The sequence below is a fragment of the Vespa mandarinia genome, chromosome 3 (assembly GCF_050613455.1).
Source record: "Vespa mandarinia isolate Hongniang chromosome 3, ASM5061345v1, whole genome shotgun sequence".
Lineage (NCBI taxonomy): Eukaryota > Metazoa > Arthropoda > Insecta > Hymenoptera > Vespidae > Vespa > Vespa mandarinia.
The window spans coordinates 2865001-2881120 of NC_140812.1; the positions used below are offsets into that span (position 1 = coordinate 2865001).

General features: G+C 36.2%; 2 protein-coding genes and 2 pseudogenes across 9 annotated transcripts in view; 3 read left to right on the forward strand and 1 right to left on the reverse strand.

Annotated features, from left to right (window-relative positions):
* The window catches only part of ush (Zinc finger protein ush), a 141738-nt gene extending 131921 nt beyond the window's left edge, over window positions 1-9817 (forward strand). For 3 of the 8 annotated variants that reach the window (XM_035882397.2, XM_035882398.2, XM_035882395.2), the window contains exons 2-7: window positions 4457-4716; window positions 4833-5250; window positions 5444-6599; window positions 6702-6960; window positions 7044-7277; window positions 7405-9815. In XM_035882397.2, coding sequence (XP_035738290.1) covers window positions 4457-4716; window positions 4833-5250; window positions 5444-6599; window positions 6702-6960; window positions 7044-7277; window positions 7405-7824 — 2747 coding nt within the window. In that variant the 3' untranslated portion in view covers window positions 7825-9815. Of the gene's footprint in view, window positions 1-4096; window positions 4320-4456; window positions 4717-4832; window positions 5251-5443; window positions 6600-6701; window positions 6961-7043; window positions 7278-7404 lie in introns of those variants that run through there. The other 5 variants (XM_035882394.2, XM_085656058.1, XM_085656059.1 and 2 more) reach the window with 3 other exon arrangements.
* A 178-nt stretch (window positions 9818-9995) lies between these two features.
* On the reverse strand, window positions 9996-11730 carry fs(2)ltoPP43 (female sterile (2) ltoPP43). Its single transcript, XM_035882185.2, has 3 exons — window positions 11274-11730; window positions 10931-11191; window positions 9996-10852 (listed from the first exon to the last, which is right to left on the reverse strand). The coding sequence occupies exons 1-3, from the start codon at window positions 11439-11441 to the stop codon at window positions 10424-10426; spliced, it is 858 nt and encodes a 285-aa protein (XP_035738078.1). The 5' UTR covers window positions 11442-11730; the 3' UTR covers window positions 9996-10423.
* Window positions 11731-12542: 812 nt separating this feature from the next.
* Window positions 12543-14880, forward strand: LOC146873102 (fatty acid synthase-like; annotated as a pseudogene).
* LOC146873103 (fatty acid synthase-like) lies at window positions 14789-15780 on the forward strand (annotated as a pseudogene).
* The last annotated feature ends 340 nt before the right edge of the window (window positions 15781-16120 follow it).

A 16120-nucleotide genomic window follows, 5' to 3' on the forward strand; every position in this document is an offset into this window, starting at 1 on the left:
GATTCACGCGAGGAGCAGCAACAGCAGCAGCAGCTACAACAACAACAATAGCAGCAACAATAGCAACTGCTCGCGTGAAAAATGTATTGGCTCACTCGTGAATTTTCTCTCGAGATTTGTAGGTATATCTGACGATCGTAATTATGAGTCAGAAAAAAGAACGGTGGTGGAGATTGGGGAAAGAGAGAAAAGGGGAAGAGAAGGATAACGATCTCGCATGAAATTATGATAGGCCGTTAAAGGCGGACGTTAAAAAAATTAGAGGACTTTCTCGATTAGGGTAGATGGAGGAAGACCTTTGGATTCTAATCCTAATCCTTGGCTAATCGCTGTTCTCCCATCGAACGTTAGAAGATTAGCTGCGAAGCGATCGATGAGATGAGAGTAAGAAAATAAAATGGAAAAAGATTTTTAGAGGAATCGAATATCTTTCGGCGAGACAGGCGGAGCGTGTTTCTGTCGTAAACAAATTAGATAGATAAAGATGAGAAGATAAGAAAAAGAAAAAAAGAAAGAAAGAAAGAAAAAAGAAGTGGTAGATAGACGATTATATCCATATAATGACGGTCATGGAATCACATGTAAAATGAACCCGATGAAAATTCAAATTTTACAGCTATGATGACTTATAATTGTTAGCATTTTTCATCTTTAAAAATCAATGGACATTTAGGTATTGGTAATAAATATTCCAATTGTTTCATTATTAATAATAAAATTGATCGGATCCTTGCATATATTTTATACTGTGTCCATCTCGATCCACGAAATCTCCAGTCGTCCTCGATCATGAGGTACGCTTCAGAAGATGAAGAGGAGGGAGGTAGTAGTATAGTATCGAAGCGGCGTAGAAGCTGATGAGAAGGTTACGACTTGAGCTCTCACTTAGTGGCCGTAGTGTCACGATCGGGACGGCCGCATTAGCATATCTCCACGATGCAGCGTGTAGAGCAGTGGAAAAAGATTAAAAGAGAGAGAGAAAGAGAGAGAAAAAGAGAAAGAAAGAAAGAGAGAAAGAAAGAAAGAGAGAGAAAGAGAGAAAGAGAACGGAAGAGAGAGGAAGAGAATGAATGACGAAGAGGAAGACAGAGACGAAAGCCTAGAAAGGAAGGAAAGAGACAGAAGCATCAGCAGCAGGAACACCAGAAGAAACAGCAACACCGATGGATCTGTAAAACTGGCATGCATCTTTTACATGGGTCGTGGCCCCGTGAAAAGGAGGCTCACATATACGAATCGAAGAAGAAGAAGAAGGCAACGACGACGACGACGACGACGACGACGACGACGACGACGACGACGACGACGAAGACGACGATACAGAGAAAGGAAAGAAGAAGAGAACTCACTCAGAACTCACCGGGCCTGCCTGTTACCTGTACGTCGCGTGTTTGCCTACCCGCGTCACGATCAGGATCCTATTTGCATAGCGCCGATGAAGCTGCTACCGTTGTTGCTGCTGGTGTTGCTGGTACTAGTGCTGATGCTGATGCTATGTTCGTTTCTTCTTCTTCTACTTCCTTCTCTTCTTCTTATTCTTCCTCCTACTCCGCCACCTACCATCGTATTTATACTTTCTTTTGAACGACGATCTCTTTCTGAAAATAGTAGAGCACGTAAGCTGTACGTTTACACTTCGACGTCGCGCATTGCTCCGATGTAATATGTATATTCGTTTATTCATCGATAGAGTATACTAGTATCGTATCTTAGTATAATACTAGTAGAATATTCTCTTCTACTTCTGTCTTTTGCATTTCGATTCGGTCTCAGAGTAACTCTACCGATAATCCTGCCTGATTTTAATTACGTTTACTCGAGTTATTAACACGCGAGATTTTGAGAAAGAGATTGTTAAAGGCTTAAAATTCAATGAAAAGATTTTTATCTTCTCTCTCTCTCTCTCTCTCTCTCTTTCTCTTTCTCTCTCTCTCTCTTTCATTCTCTCTCTCTCTTTGTCTCTTTAATAAAAAAGTATCCTCATTGTTAAAGTACCGTGGAGAATAATGAAGAGCGATGTCGATTTTATAGAAAAGAAGAAAAAAGAAAAAAGGAAAAAGAAAAACCATCAAGATGAATTGATCGAACGAGTGCCGCAACCGAGAGCACAGCACGTGTGTCAAATTTTGACAAGTTGCTTTCAAACACGTGATGCTGTAAATCTTTACGCGTGTTGTTACGTGACCAAAGAAAAGAGAGAGAGAGAGGGAGAGAGAAGGAAAATCAACCACGTGGTAGAAACTTAAGGAAAATTGCCTGAACACAACCACATAGAAATAGGTAATTTTACATTCTTGAAGCTCTCATTATATCCCTCGTAACTTCAGTTTCGCATTCCTCTTGAAATCGGTGCGTTCATATACACGAACCTACTCCCATGATTTATACTTTTTTTAGTACCTCAAAAAAAAATATTCAAAAAAGCAGGAAAAGGAAGTACGCAGGATCTTTACAATCAACGTAGATAACGAAAAGATGAAATACGTTAACGGAAAATGATTATGTTAGCTTCGTGATCTGTACAATATCTGTCCAATCAAAATCTTATAAGATCTTATGATCTCATGATTTTTCTTTTTCTTTTTATATTTTAAAAATCAATTCCCTGAGATATATTGTACGATAAAAAGTACAACTTGACTAATTTAATTGAATCAAATTCTACCGTTGATGACACAATATAATAACAAAAAAAAGAAAAAGAAGAAAGTCCAATAAAAGTGATATTACCGAAGTTATCTTGTCCGCTTCAAACAGATTTACCATTTAAGTTTAAAGATCACAAAAGAAGGTATTGTCTTATCCACTTAAAAGAGGTTCAATATTTCGATTTAAAAGGTTACAAAAGAGAAGTTGTTGTCTAGTCCATTTTCAAACAGACTCAACATTCAGATCTACAAAAGAACAAAAAAATATATTGTTGTCTTCTCATCTTGTCATCGTCCTCTTCAAACAGATACAATGTCCAGTCGTGGAAGAGCGTAAAAAGAAAAGTAAAAGGAAAAAGAAAAAAGAGAGAAAATAGAAATGATGTTAAACGGGTCGGTTTTTTTATGAAAAAGTAAGTCCGAAGAAAGCGGAGGTGTATCTGGGTGGTGGCTTCCACGGCTCGTCCCACCCACCCCTACCCTTTTCCTTCACGATCCTCACACACTCCTTTCCGTTTCTAACATAGCTACAAAGCCCCGAGACTCGGTGGTGTGTAGACGGGCGCGGTATCGGTTCCAAGAAAGGCTTATCGGCTCGCGGATATGTTAATGGCGGCCGTGTTTGCCCCTCTCCCTCCCCTTTCGAGATATATTACACCCCGAGTGAAGGTGGTTGGCAAGCCGGACCGTGCTCGTGGGAGAGAAAGAAGCTTGTGTGTCGCGTTGTGAGCACGCGCGCGCGTCCGCGCGAGCGTCTGCACGCGGTGGTGTTTCGCAGCCCTCTCTTGATCACCAAGAACTCGCATGCACACGCAATTAAGAATTGCTGCTTGAGAATAAAAGACAGACAGAGAGGGGAGAGAGAAATGGTTAAGAGCCAGTATTACGCTTGAAAAGGACAGAAAGAAAGAGATGGTTAGGACGAAGAACGTTGCTTACCATCTCTCTTTCTTCATTGATGAACACTTATTTAGAGAGACAAGGAGAACACGAAGGAGGCTATTGATGCCAATACTTGATATCTTCGACGTGAGTTCTGCTGGCCTTTGCTCTAGACCTTCACAGAAGTCATCATCCTCTCTCTCTCTCTCTTTCTGTATATATATATATATATATATATATATATATATATATATATATATATATTATATCTCTATTTAATCTAACAATTAAAACTACCACTTGATCTAATTTATCAAACATTTCGATCGATTTTACTCATTCATAGACTAAATAATTCACGAAGAATCATCAGTATCGTGAAGCTACGAGAAACGAAAGGCGTCATTAATCAGGTGCACGTCGAAATCTTATCGATTCTGTACAGGACTGAGATCAACCCAACAGCCCTTCGGCAAGTCCGTTCGTAATACGTAAGAACGATCCTGAGTGAGTTACGTGGAGGGGGATTTCGAAAGGTTCGAAGGGTGTTGAGAACCTAAAGAGAGAGAGAGAGAAAGAGAGAGAAATAGAGAGAGAGAGAGAGAGAGAGGTGGGGGAACGACTAGCGTGGCGAGAAGCCATTAGAGCTTCGGACAGCTAAAGAGACGCATCGTTTTATGTGCGTGTCGTTCTTCCTTCTCGATCGATTTCCTCCGATAATCGACTTCGAGATCATGGTAGTTTCACATGAATCGTCGATCTCTCATCGTCGTCGTCTTATGAGAAAATGTATATACATATTATCTAGCAATTAATCATACAAATAAAAAAATAACAAAAAAGAAACAAAATGTAAAAAAACAAAAGAAATAGGATTTAATAACAATGCTTGATTATGTATTATTAATTTTGTTTGTTAATTTCAGGGGAGGATGAGGATTGGAGCGACTCCGAAAAGACCCCATCGGTGAGCAGCGGCGTCGAGGGTGGTGGATCGGCCGTGTCTAGTCCAGTTGGAGCTACAAACGTTGAGGAGGACTCTAGTTTACCACCACCGCCGAGACTGAACGCCTCCTCTTCTTCCTCGAATAGTATAATCTTTAATTCAGCTGCCGATGACATCAAGCAACGATTTAATGTGCTTACAGAGAACGCTCGAAAGCGACTCACTAGTCTCACCGAAGAAGTAAGCTAATAGATTTAATTAGTTTTTCATTTATTTATTTATATTATTTTTCTTTTTTCTTTTCTCTTCTTCCGAATTTAAACGACAAAGTCAACAATTGATCAAATTGTTCGTAGATCACGAGAGAAACGCAGAGAGATCGGCACGGATTGTCGAGGGTCGTTCGAGAATCCAGTCCGAAGGAAATAGACGAAGAATCGTTGAGCGTAGTGTTAGTCAAAGATGAAGAATGTCAACAGAGGCCACCATCTTCATCGTCAACTTCATTAGTAAGAAGAAGAGAATCAAGCTCCAGGAGAGATTCCGAAGATTCCACGAGACGCACGAGTACCACATCCAGCATCGTGGACGAAACACCTCCAGATCCGAAAAAGATGAAACTCGAAGAAGACGTTGCACCAAGACTGAGACTCAATGCTAGTCTAGCGACGGATCCGGCTCTTCGGCCTGCCGCCGTCGCGGCGCTTACCGTCAAGCCTGAAAACGCATCGCCGCCTAATCCCGGTCCACCTTTACCTGCTGGCCTGCAGAATGGTAAATCTACCTCGAGAGATCTTTCAAACTACAAAGAAATCGATATCCTTGCGATAACAAGACCTAAACTATCTTTGAAATTTCTTTCTAGATTGTAGTTCTTCATTGTTATTAGTTATTTCATATGATCATTATCAAAATGACATGCCTAGATTGAGAACGTGATACTAAAAAATTGAAATTGTGATTTCAGCGATTGCATCGGGTCGTTTGTTCGTCCTGCCAACTGACGGAAAAGAAACGATCACCGTTGAACCTGCCAGACCAGCTCCCCTGATCTGTCCACCCTGTGGTATTCGTTTTAGTTCAGCCAGCACTTTGGAGGCTCATCGTACCTTCTATTGCGCCCATCGACCGCGTCTCGAAGAGGACGCGACCAACGATGAGGATGAGGAGAAATCGAGTAAGTTCGAAGTACGGAAGGCCTACGCTTGTCCGCATTGTTCGTACAGTGCCGACAAGAAGGTCTCATTGAATCGGCACATGCGAATGCATGCGGCATCTCCGGCACCACCGACGATCCCAACGGTAACGGCTACGACAGGAACGACGCCAGGAAATAATTCGACGACGGCCTCGAATGGTTCTCTCAACGAGGAAGCCGAGAGATATTGTCGCAATTGTGACATCAGATTTAACTCCCTGAAGACTTATCGGGCTCATAAAACGCATTACTGTAGTACCAGGCACGTTGTCAAGGACGGTGCACCTCCGCCACCACCTCCTGCAACAACAGGAACATCTTCCTCGGCTAAAGCTTCACCACCTACGAGTTCGAGTCCTGGTGATTCTCCGCCACCACAGCCATGTTTGGCATTACCTACCAATCCGATTCTCATTGTGCCGTATTCCCTCATACGTGGTGCCAGTGTGCTAGCTGCGCCAGCTCTTCCTGCTCCCGATACGGCCTGCTTTCTACTGCCAAATGGATCCTTGCAACCAATGATGAGAGGCTTAGCCAGCACGAATACCGTCACCGAACCACCAGCCGTCCTTAGAGCAGCCAACAAACCTACCACGCCAGCATCGCTCGTTAGTTCCTCCACCTCGCCGTCCGTTTCGACACCTCTTGATCTCAGCGTTAGAAGATCACCGACAGCACATCAGGACGAGAAAGAAAATAGAGTATCGCCGGCTCCAACTTCACTTCCTCCACCACCAGGTAGCCCGAGATCGTCTAGAGGTAGTGCCAGTCCACGAGCAAGGTCAATCGGTACAAATCAAAGTAGCAGCACCGGATCTGCACCTCCACCACCTCAAACCGAGCTAGCTCTTAGACTGGCTGAGTTACCACCTCCTCCTGTTCCCGTGCCCGTACCTGGTGTTCTCGTGAAACATGGTGTCTCCAGGTGAGTCTGTACTCTTATTAAAAATAAGAAAAAAAATTCTTCATTCTTCTAAAAGGTCCTACTTTTTAAGATATTATTTATGATCAAAAAATATCATTTCAGATGCAAAGAGTGCAACATCGTCTTTTGTCGACACGAAAACTTCGTCGCTCACAAGAAACATTATTGCCAAGCAAGGGAAACGACTGTGAGTAATAGCCCTCCACCGCCTAGCACTCCTTCACCACCACTGGTGCAGTTAATCTGTGCAGCATGTGGTATTAAATTCGCTTCCATGGATAATCTCGTTGCTCATCAAGCTTTTTACTGTCCAAAGAGGCCCGAATCGCAAGAACACCATTCTCGGTGCACCAAATGTAAGGTGGGTAAACAATTGAATAAATGAATAAACAATCGAACGTTTGTTGCATTCAACAGAAATATGAAGAATATAAACGTTTCTAGGCGATAATCGAAGCAGGTAGTACACACACGTGCAGTGGTGGACCGACTAGTGGTTGGCGGTGTCCCGTATGCGGTGCTGTCAGTCCAACGGCCGGTGCAGCGCAACGTCACATGGATGCTCATCAAGGTGTCAAAGCGTTTAGATGTACGATTTGCCGTTACAAAGGGAACACATTACGTGGCATGCGAACGCACATAAGAATGCACTTTGAGAAACGTGGTACGGATCTTCAGGTATGGTTATCCATATGAGACATTGAAAAATGCAATCAACGTCTCTTCGAAATGGAAAAGAACAAAAAAAAATAAAAAAATAAAAGAAACAAGACAGATACATGACGAAATTACTTTCTTCCCTTAGGAGGAAAATTACATAACATGCGTCCTCGACGATGAAGCAGTTCTTCCTACTCCTGAACCTGCTCCTGCCACCACACCGGAAGAAATACCAACGGAAGTACAGATCAATGGGAAGAGTGAAGTTCGTAAAAGTCCTCAACCACCAGTTTTGCCACCACCCGCGGCTGTGACCAGTAAAGTGAAGCAAGAACGCGAGGAGAGTCCACCGCCTGAGGAAAGTCTCGATCCTAACAAAACTGGACCGCGTTATTGTCGGTCATGCGACATAAGTTTCAATTACTTGAGCACATTCATAGCGCACAAAAAGTTCTATTGTTCGAGTCACGCCGGTGAGGCGAGTAATAATAATAACAACAATAACAATTCGAGTAGCCACGCCACGACTCCGCCCAGCGGTAGAACCGAGGCATCCGTACTTTAGATTATTATAACATACGACGTGTTGGATAACAATGTCCATCCTCAAAAGACATTTCATCTTCGCGTTGTTTTCTCTCGGATTAATGAAAAACATGGATGCGAACGTGTACGACGATGGGTCTGTTAATTGTTGCCAGTTAATATATACATATAATATGATAGCGATTACAGATTAACCGACTTAGTTGACTACCATCATGTGATTTTTGTCGATCCAGGGAATTGTTCGTACTTATTATAAGCTGACGAATCGCATCAATAATGTGTACATAAGCACTCTCGTATATAGAATTCAAGGAAAATTACGCGAACGATAATAAAGCAGCAAAAGTGTCGCGGGCCGATCGATCCTTCTGTCAAATCGTTTACCGTTGGATCGATCAAATTATAAGATATAAATCATATCGATCTTATGGTGACGCTTAACGTATCATTCTTCTTGTATATAAAAGAATAATTGCGGTTAGATGAGATGATCGGTACGCTTATCTCCTTAACCACGATCGACGATCCGATTAAAGTTGTGCAATCTCATGACTATTCAATAATCTCGTAGTATATAGTAATTATCGACATACCTAAGGTTAAATAAAGATGATTAAGTGAGTGTAAAATGTTGTACAGTAGATACTTAGAGTATTATGGAAAGGTAGAAACGATCTTAAATAATGATACCAATCTCAATTTTTGAATCTATTAAGTTACGTCGGCGATATAGAGTTACATACATGTATATACAGGATGGTTATGAATAACTGATGATTTCATGTATCGTTGTTTATATGTATTTCCCTCCTTTTTCTTGGGAGCGTAAAAGTTTAGCAAAAAAAAGTTTGTCTATCTTCAACGTAAGGAAGAAAAGAAAAAAAATAAGAAAAACACATTTACGCGAGTCACATTCAGTTATCCTTTGAAAATTTCCTGTATAAATATGTAGGTAACTAAAAGGGCGCACTCACACTTGTTGGGGTAACTAGTGCATCGATGACCGTTCCACGAACGTAAGTGAGTTTGCCAAAAAACATTATTATTTAGGCAAATATTTTCTACCGAATTTTCGTTCTGTCTCAGCACACGAATTACATTGCATTACATTATGTTACATTTTGTTAATTTATAAATTTATAGTCAAATTACCATAGTTTAAATTCCGATAAAAATCGGCGAACTTTTAATGACACAGTTACATAAATACATACACACAGGTACATATAAACACGTACACACAGATACATAACATAAACATGAACACACATATACAATCAAAAAGCACCGCGAGTACTTGTATACAAGTCATGTCTCATTGCGAGCGCGTAAATGTAAAAATTAGAGTTAAGGTCATGTTACGTGTATACGCAGTACTACCCATATCATATGACAAGTTCATTAAAAAGACATCAACTTCTTCGTGTGAAGACCTCATGATAAAAATTTGATAGGAGTTTAAATATTAATTAATATGGAATTCTGATGCAGAAAGTGCCGTCAAGAATATCGGCTATTTACTTGATTTAAATAACTTCCTACGATTATTGTTGACTTTCATATACACAATTAATGTAAAATGCTTTCTCCCGATAAATTTATATAGAATGTATTCTGAAATACTTTCATGAGAGTATTCTTGTTATATTATTTATAAACCAATACTTATTAATTAATTCCCTCAGAAAGAAAAAGTGGTCGGAATTTATTACTCATAAACCTTGAATATGAAATTTAACATTATATAGCGGAAGATAACTTGTTGCGAAAATTTGTAAATCTCTATCCGGTACTTCCATCACGTTTATATAACGTGGCATAGTGTTACGCATCATTCTTTCAATAAGAACAATTTTCTTTTTCATATTTCTAAACATCTTCCTTTGTCAAACATCTTGATGCTAGGCTTACTTTATTGTTTTTATTTTGATAGATGAATTTTACACACAAGATATATCTATACAAATATGTAATAAATATATAAACATGCAAATAAAATTCTACAACCTTTACAAACCATAATTATTTTGTTGCAGGTATTAAAATAGAAGAAGCCAAAGGAATAGAGTATCTATAATAATTTCACTTATTATTTATTAGATTTTCATTTTATCCTCCATTCAAAATATATTTAATATATTAATAATATTCAAAATATTTTTTGTTTTGTTTCAAATGATATACATTACTAATATAAAAATAGTCAAGGCATACTGGTATTAAAATAGAAGAAGCCAAAGGAATAGAGTATCTATAATAATTTCACTTATTATTTAATTAGATCTTCATTTTATCCTCCACATATTCAAAATATTTTTTGTTTTGTTTCAAATGATATACATTACTAATGTAAAAATAGTCAAGGCATACTGTCACAACTACTATTACACTTATCACACTTGTCACACTAATATAGATAAAGTATAAATGAAGATAATTTTTTAATCCATGTATATTCATAAAATGCAATCATATTCATAAGACATACATTTTAAAAACTATCTGCCGCAAATACAAACCTAATGATATATTCATCGAGAGCCTTTTACACAATTATAATTATTCCACATCTTTACCATGATAATTTTTCTAAGGATATAATATCATGGTCATCGTCATATTATGCAAAAAACACCATCACTTGAATCACTTTCAGCACCACTCAATTCTTGTTTTATTTGTGCTTTATACCGTGCATATTTATAACCATATTGTTCCACATCTTCCTTATTTATAGCACATACAAAATCATCTTCGCTTGAAAGATCTGATGATTCCTCATCATCTAGGTTAATTTTCATGACAGCTCTTCTCATTTCGTCTTCATCTACAGATAAATCTGAATGTTCAGTATCCGGATAATCATTCCACCAGTGAGATTCTGAATTGGAATCTTCAGTTTCATATCCATTACTGGAACCATCTTCGTCTCTATTCATATCAAATACAAATTCTTGTTCAAGACCATGAATAGATACAATATCATCTATTATCATATCACTACCCGTTTGAGTATAATACAAGTCATATACAAAATTTTCTAACTGAAACAAAATAAATATATGCACATATATATAAAATGTTTTATATAAGTAATGATAGACAAGGACATTATCACGTACCGTTTCAGAATCTAGATTTTTTGCAGTTGAACACGAAAAAGAATCTTCAACATCTATTACAGTCATAGTATCTTCTAATTCATTAGTATTTAATGTATCCAAAGAACGACAACAATTAACGACTTTGTATCTATTCTCGATAGATTTTTGTTTAATCCTTTCGCGTATTACATTCTTAACATCCACAACATGTTGCTTATAATTTGCTTTTAATTCATTTTTACCTACTGTTTTTACTAAATGTTCAATCACATCTTCGTCCTATCGAAACAATTAATATTGGTTTTAATTTATTTATTTATCATATAGTATATATATTGTTTTTTGAAAAAGAAAAACTCACCTGATTCGTTATTGTTCCAGCGAATTTCACAACCGCAGTTACTGATGTTAAATCAGTCGCATTTTCAGTCTCATCATTTTCGGTAGTTTTACATCGTTTACATGCGATCACCAAAGCATTTAACGGTTCATCGTTGTGTCTACGTTTAACGCGTAAAATTGCAGCCATTTTTGTTGTTTTCTTAAAAGCAAACAAAGCCTCAAATTAAAATTTAGAATAAGAATATGCTATCTAGCATGAGACACTGTGTCGGAAAACGTAAAATGTCGATAATGCAGAAATATTTGCTTTTCTTTTGTTAATAAATAAATCCTGAGCCAACTAAAAAAGGCTTATAACGTGTCTATGAAATAGTCCAGCGTTGTACGAATTTCAATTTCTTCACGTTGTGAATCATCGATAAACTACTCTGTAGATACATATACTGTAAACCATTACGCTGTTCATCACCTTTCGTTTGAAGAACGTGTGGCGACCTCGTTGCGACTGTTACGCCTCCTTCGGCTAGATATATAACTAACACGTCTCTGTCCACCAAACGCACACCAAACCAACCAAACAAAGTGAAAGCAACAAAGACGCCGAAAACAAAGGAGACGACAAAAGATGCCGGGAACAAAAAAAGAAATCATTCTTTCTTTGATTCTTCTTAAAATTACAGCCATAGCTACTGAAAGTGATAGTCTGATTAAACTACTGTGCACCTGACAAAATTAAATAAATATATCACAATTATTGCTTATGCAAAGTTTCTTTCTATATAGTGGGTTATCCATGAAAAATCCACAAGTGCATGACTTCAGCGCCAGCTATAAACAAAATATAAACTACAAGTTTAAGCGGGAAACACCACACACCTAACTTATTGTTGTATAAGCTTGATAGGTTATATTCCTCTCACGTGTATCTAACAATTGGGTTCGTATAGGTTAAAGTAGGTAGGTTAGTAGATTGAACTCACACTTTTCAATTTTTCATATTTTTATTTTTTTTTATGTTAGCGTGCATTCGTGCTAGATATAACGTTGGTACGCATTTGTTCCGCAAACAATGCATATAGGATAATAAATATAATTAACACATTTAATAACTAGTATATAAATTTATGACAGAAAACAAAATCTTATCGAATGTTTTATCTAAAATAATTAGTGTTGCAAATGAAAATCATCAGTTTATATACTAGAGATTTACTTGTTCTGACTGAAATTCGAAAATTCGTAATAGATATTAAAGTTCATCAATAATGTTTTCAAAGTTTGACTATTAATGAAAAATGCAAATATAACACTGTCAATGGAATGTGAAGTAATATACGAAATTCCTTCTTATGGATTACTTTCTTATGGATGTATATTTTTCATTTCAGATGTATCTGTACGATATTTCAAAAACATTGATGTGATTGTAGTAGGGGATATAAAAATTCATAAACTTAGAGATATTGCGATTGCTAGAAAAAGATATATCAGTGATCCAATTAATGAAGAATATAAATTCACTGCTTATCGTGACAGAAAGGAAATGTCATTACAAGAAATGTTAATATTATCTATGCACATCACTCTTGAGAATGTACCAATGATCAAGGCGAAGACAATCAAACTCGTTGAAGATAAGAACAATACCTCAGTAAAGAAACTTGTTTCTCCACTGCTTTTAGACATTTTAAATAATTTGTCTTTGGTGGAAGCTGATGTTAATATATTCGAATCGCCAAGCAAATTCGGTTATAGATATTTCTGAAGATGTCACTGTTTTAGAATCAAGTATGATGAAAATAAGTGAAAGCATTATTGACTATTGAATATGGATTGTTGACAAACGGAGAAAGGGACAACTTAAACCAACATCTAAAATTTACAACAACCAGTGGTTTCGTTTTATCTTGTGAAAAAAAAAACAAATACATAACTGGACATCGATTTTACAGGAATTTCAATTACCTACAGTTTTAGAGAAATGTACTTCCGAGGAATCTTGAATATTGTTAAAAAATACTATTAAAGTTCAGGAAAATACCATGATTATTAACGTTAAGAGCAATGAATTTAAGTGGTTGCAACAAGTGCAAACTATACTTATCAGGAATGAAAAATAGAATATCAATAATACGATAATAATACAAATAATACGAGCGGCATATTTGTTGAAGAAGGAAAATTCTAATCTGGTCTTCATTCTAGAATTCATTAATTGTTTACAAAATGAACCTGACTGAGACGTCTTCTGAGTTGATTTACTTCGAGATCTTAAAGTTTTCTTTAACTTTAACTTTACTCTTATATTTATATCAGCTACTTCCACCTCGCAAGTCCAAACTTACTTATCACGCCATTATTAATCAATTGGTATGTATGAAAGCATTTTATCAAATTATTAAGGACTATCATGAAGTAATATAAAATTATTTTTTAACAATCACGTAGAGATTTAAGTACGATACGTTGAGTTGAAAAGCCAATTACAAAGGATTATTAAAATGAAGATCTTGTTATTTTTCATTATACATCATTGAATTTTAAAGATGTGATGTTGTAAATGAGTAAAATAGCACCAGACGTAAAAACAAAACAAAAAAGATTTAGATAACCTATTTGGATTTGAATACAGCGGAATCACCATTAATAGTCATCGTATTATGGGAGTTAACCGCAATAGGTCAATTAATTATTAAAAGATTGTTATAACATTTTGTATATAAAATATTAAGAAATAAAAGTAAATTAAATGAATAATATTGTTTTTAGATGTTTATCAAATTTTTGTCAGTTGGACTAAACTTTTTCTTGGACTGTACCTGAAAGTTGGAGTTTAGAGGATACAGCAACTCTACTGTATGTCTATTGCACATGTATCTTTGCACTTTACATTAATGAAGAAATGAAAAAAGGTGACAAAATACTTATTCATACTGGTTCTGATGATATTAGCCAAATCGCAATTAACTTAGTCCTTTGGGCTGTTAAATATTTACTACAGTCGTTACACCAGAAAAACGTAAATTTATTAAAGAAACATTTACTAGTATCGATGATAATCACATTGGAAATTTTCGAGATACTTCGAGAAAATGGTTTTGCAACAAACCCATGATGCAGGTGTAGACATTGTTCTAAATTCTTTAGCAGAAGATAAACTTCAAGCGAGTCTGCGTTGTTTAGCCCATAGAAGTAAATTTTTAAAAATTGAAAAGTTCGACTTAGCAGTAAGAATGAATTAAGCACCAGAATCTTTATGAAGGGCTGTGTTTTTATGGTGTTAGGTTAGATAAGATTATAAACACAAATGACGAAGTCAAAAACGAAATTAGTTCAATATTCAACAAACTTATTAAGGAGAATGCTATCAAGCCGATAATTAGGACAGTCTTCGACAAATATCAATTAAAGACAGCACTTAAATTCATGGCAGCTGAAAAGCATATGGGAAAAGTAATTTAATATTCGTTGTTGAAATATTTTTTTGTTTTAACAAATTAAATTATAATTTGAAATCCGTATTATATGTCATAAGTACTGATAAAGATCCGCGAAAAGAATGAATCACTGTATATATCCATTTTGGCCGATCCTTCTTAAACATGTATTATAAACAAGTTATATAGTTCTTGGTGGATTGGGAGGTTTTGATTTGGAATTAATCGATTGGTTAATTCTTCGAAATGCTCAAAATACTTCGCGTAACAGCGTAAAGAATGATTATCAATGCATGAGAATCAAAATATCGGAATCATACGGCGTGAATATCAAGATCCTGGTTGATCTCGATGCAGTTAAAGTTGTGAACTTATCGATAGTATATTCAATTTCGCGGTTTCTTTAAAAGATAATATTTGTAGAAACCAAATGCCGTAAACTTTTAAGGAATCTTTCGAAAGAAAAGCGTGGGCCACGAAATGTTTAGACGAGGTGACTAGAAAGTTTTGTCTAGATTTTCGACACTTCGTAATTTTTTTTTTCTGTCTCGTATGAAAGGGGAAATGCCGAATAAATGAATTACGGTATAGTTAATTGCATTATGGAAAGAATATGTGAAAAAAAGTAGAAGGTTTGCCTGGATTAGCTATACAATGGGGAGCGATTAGAGATATTGGTCTAGTTGCTGACATGCAGAATGAAAATAAAGAACTTATTATTGATGGTACGCAACAGCAAAAGATATGTTTACAAGAACTGAATAGATTTTTGGTACAGGTACATAAATTTATAGTTGCAAGTATGATGATTGCCGAAAAACTCAACTAGCGTTGAGAATAATGTAGATGCTGTTGTAAACATTATAAATATATATTTTCCAACTGATATTATTATTATTGATTTTAATAATTTTATTTATGTACTTATATTTCCATGATATACCATTTTACTTATCATTTTCTTAAAAGTACAAATTCTTAATCGCAGATATTAAAAAGTTAAAGAATATCAGTCTACATAAATCCTTGGCTGAACTTGGAATGGATTCTATGATGGCGGTAGAAATAAAACAGCACAGATCACGCTAAGTTCACGTTAGCCAGTGGAGGAAATAAATATGAGATAGGATAGTAACACTTTACTAGATTAATAATCTTTAAGTAACACCTTAGAGATTAATAAAAGAAAAACCGTTGGAATCATTTTAGCTTCGAACTTACAATTCCTTAATTACGAATTTATACGCTTGCGAATGTGCAACACATTGGTTAAAAAATTTCTATCTTTTTACTATATAAAATCTAAAAGAAATTACAAATTTTTCAAAAATTTGACAATTTTAGAAACTCAAATCCTTTGACATAAACCATTGAACATGTATTTTCTTATTTTTGTCATAAAATCATCTGGTCACAGCTTATTAAATAA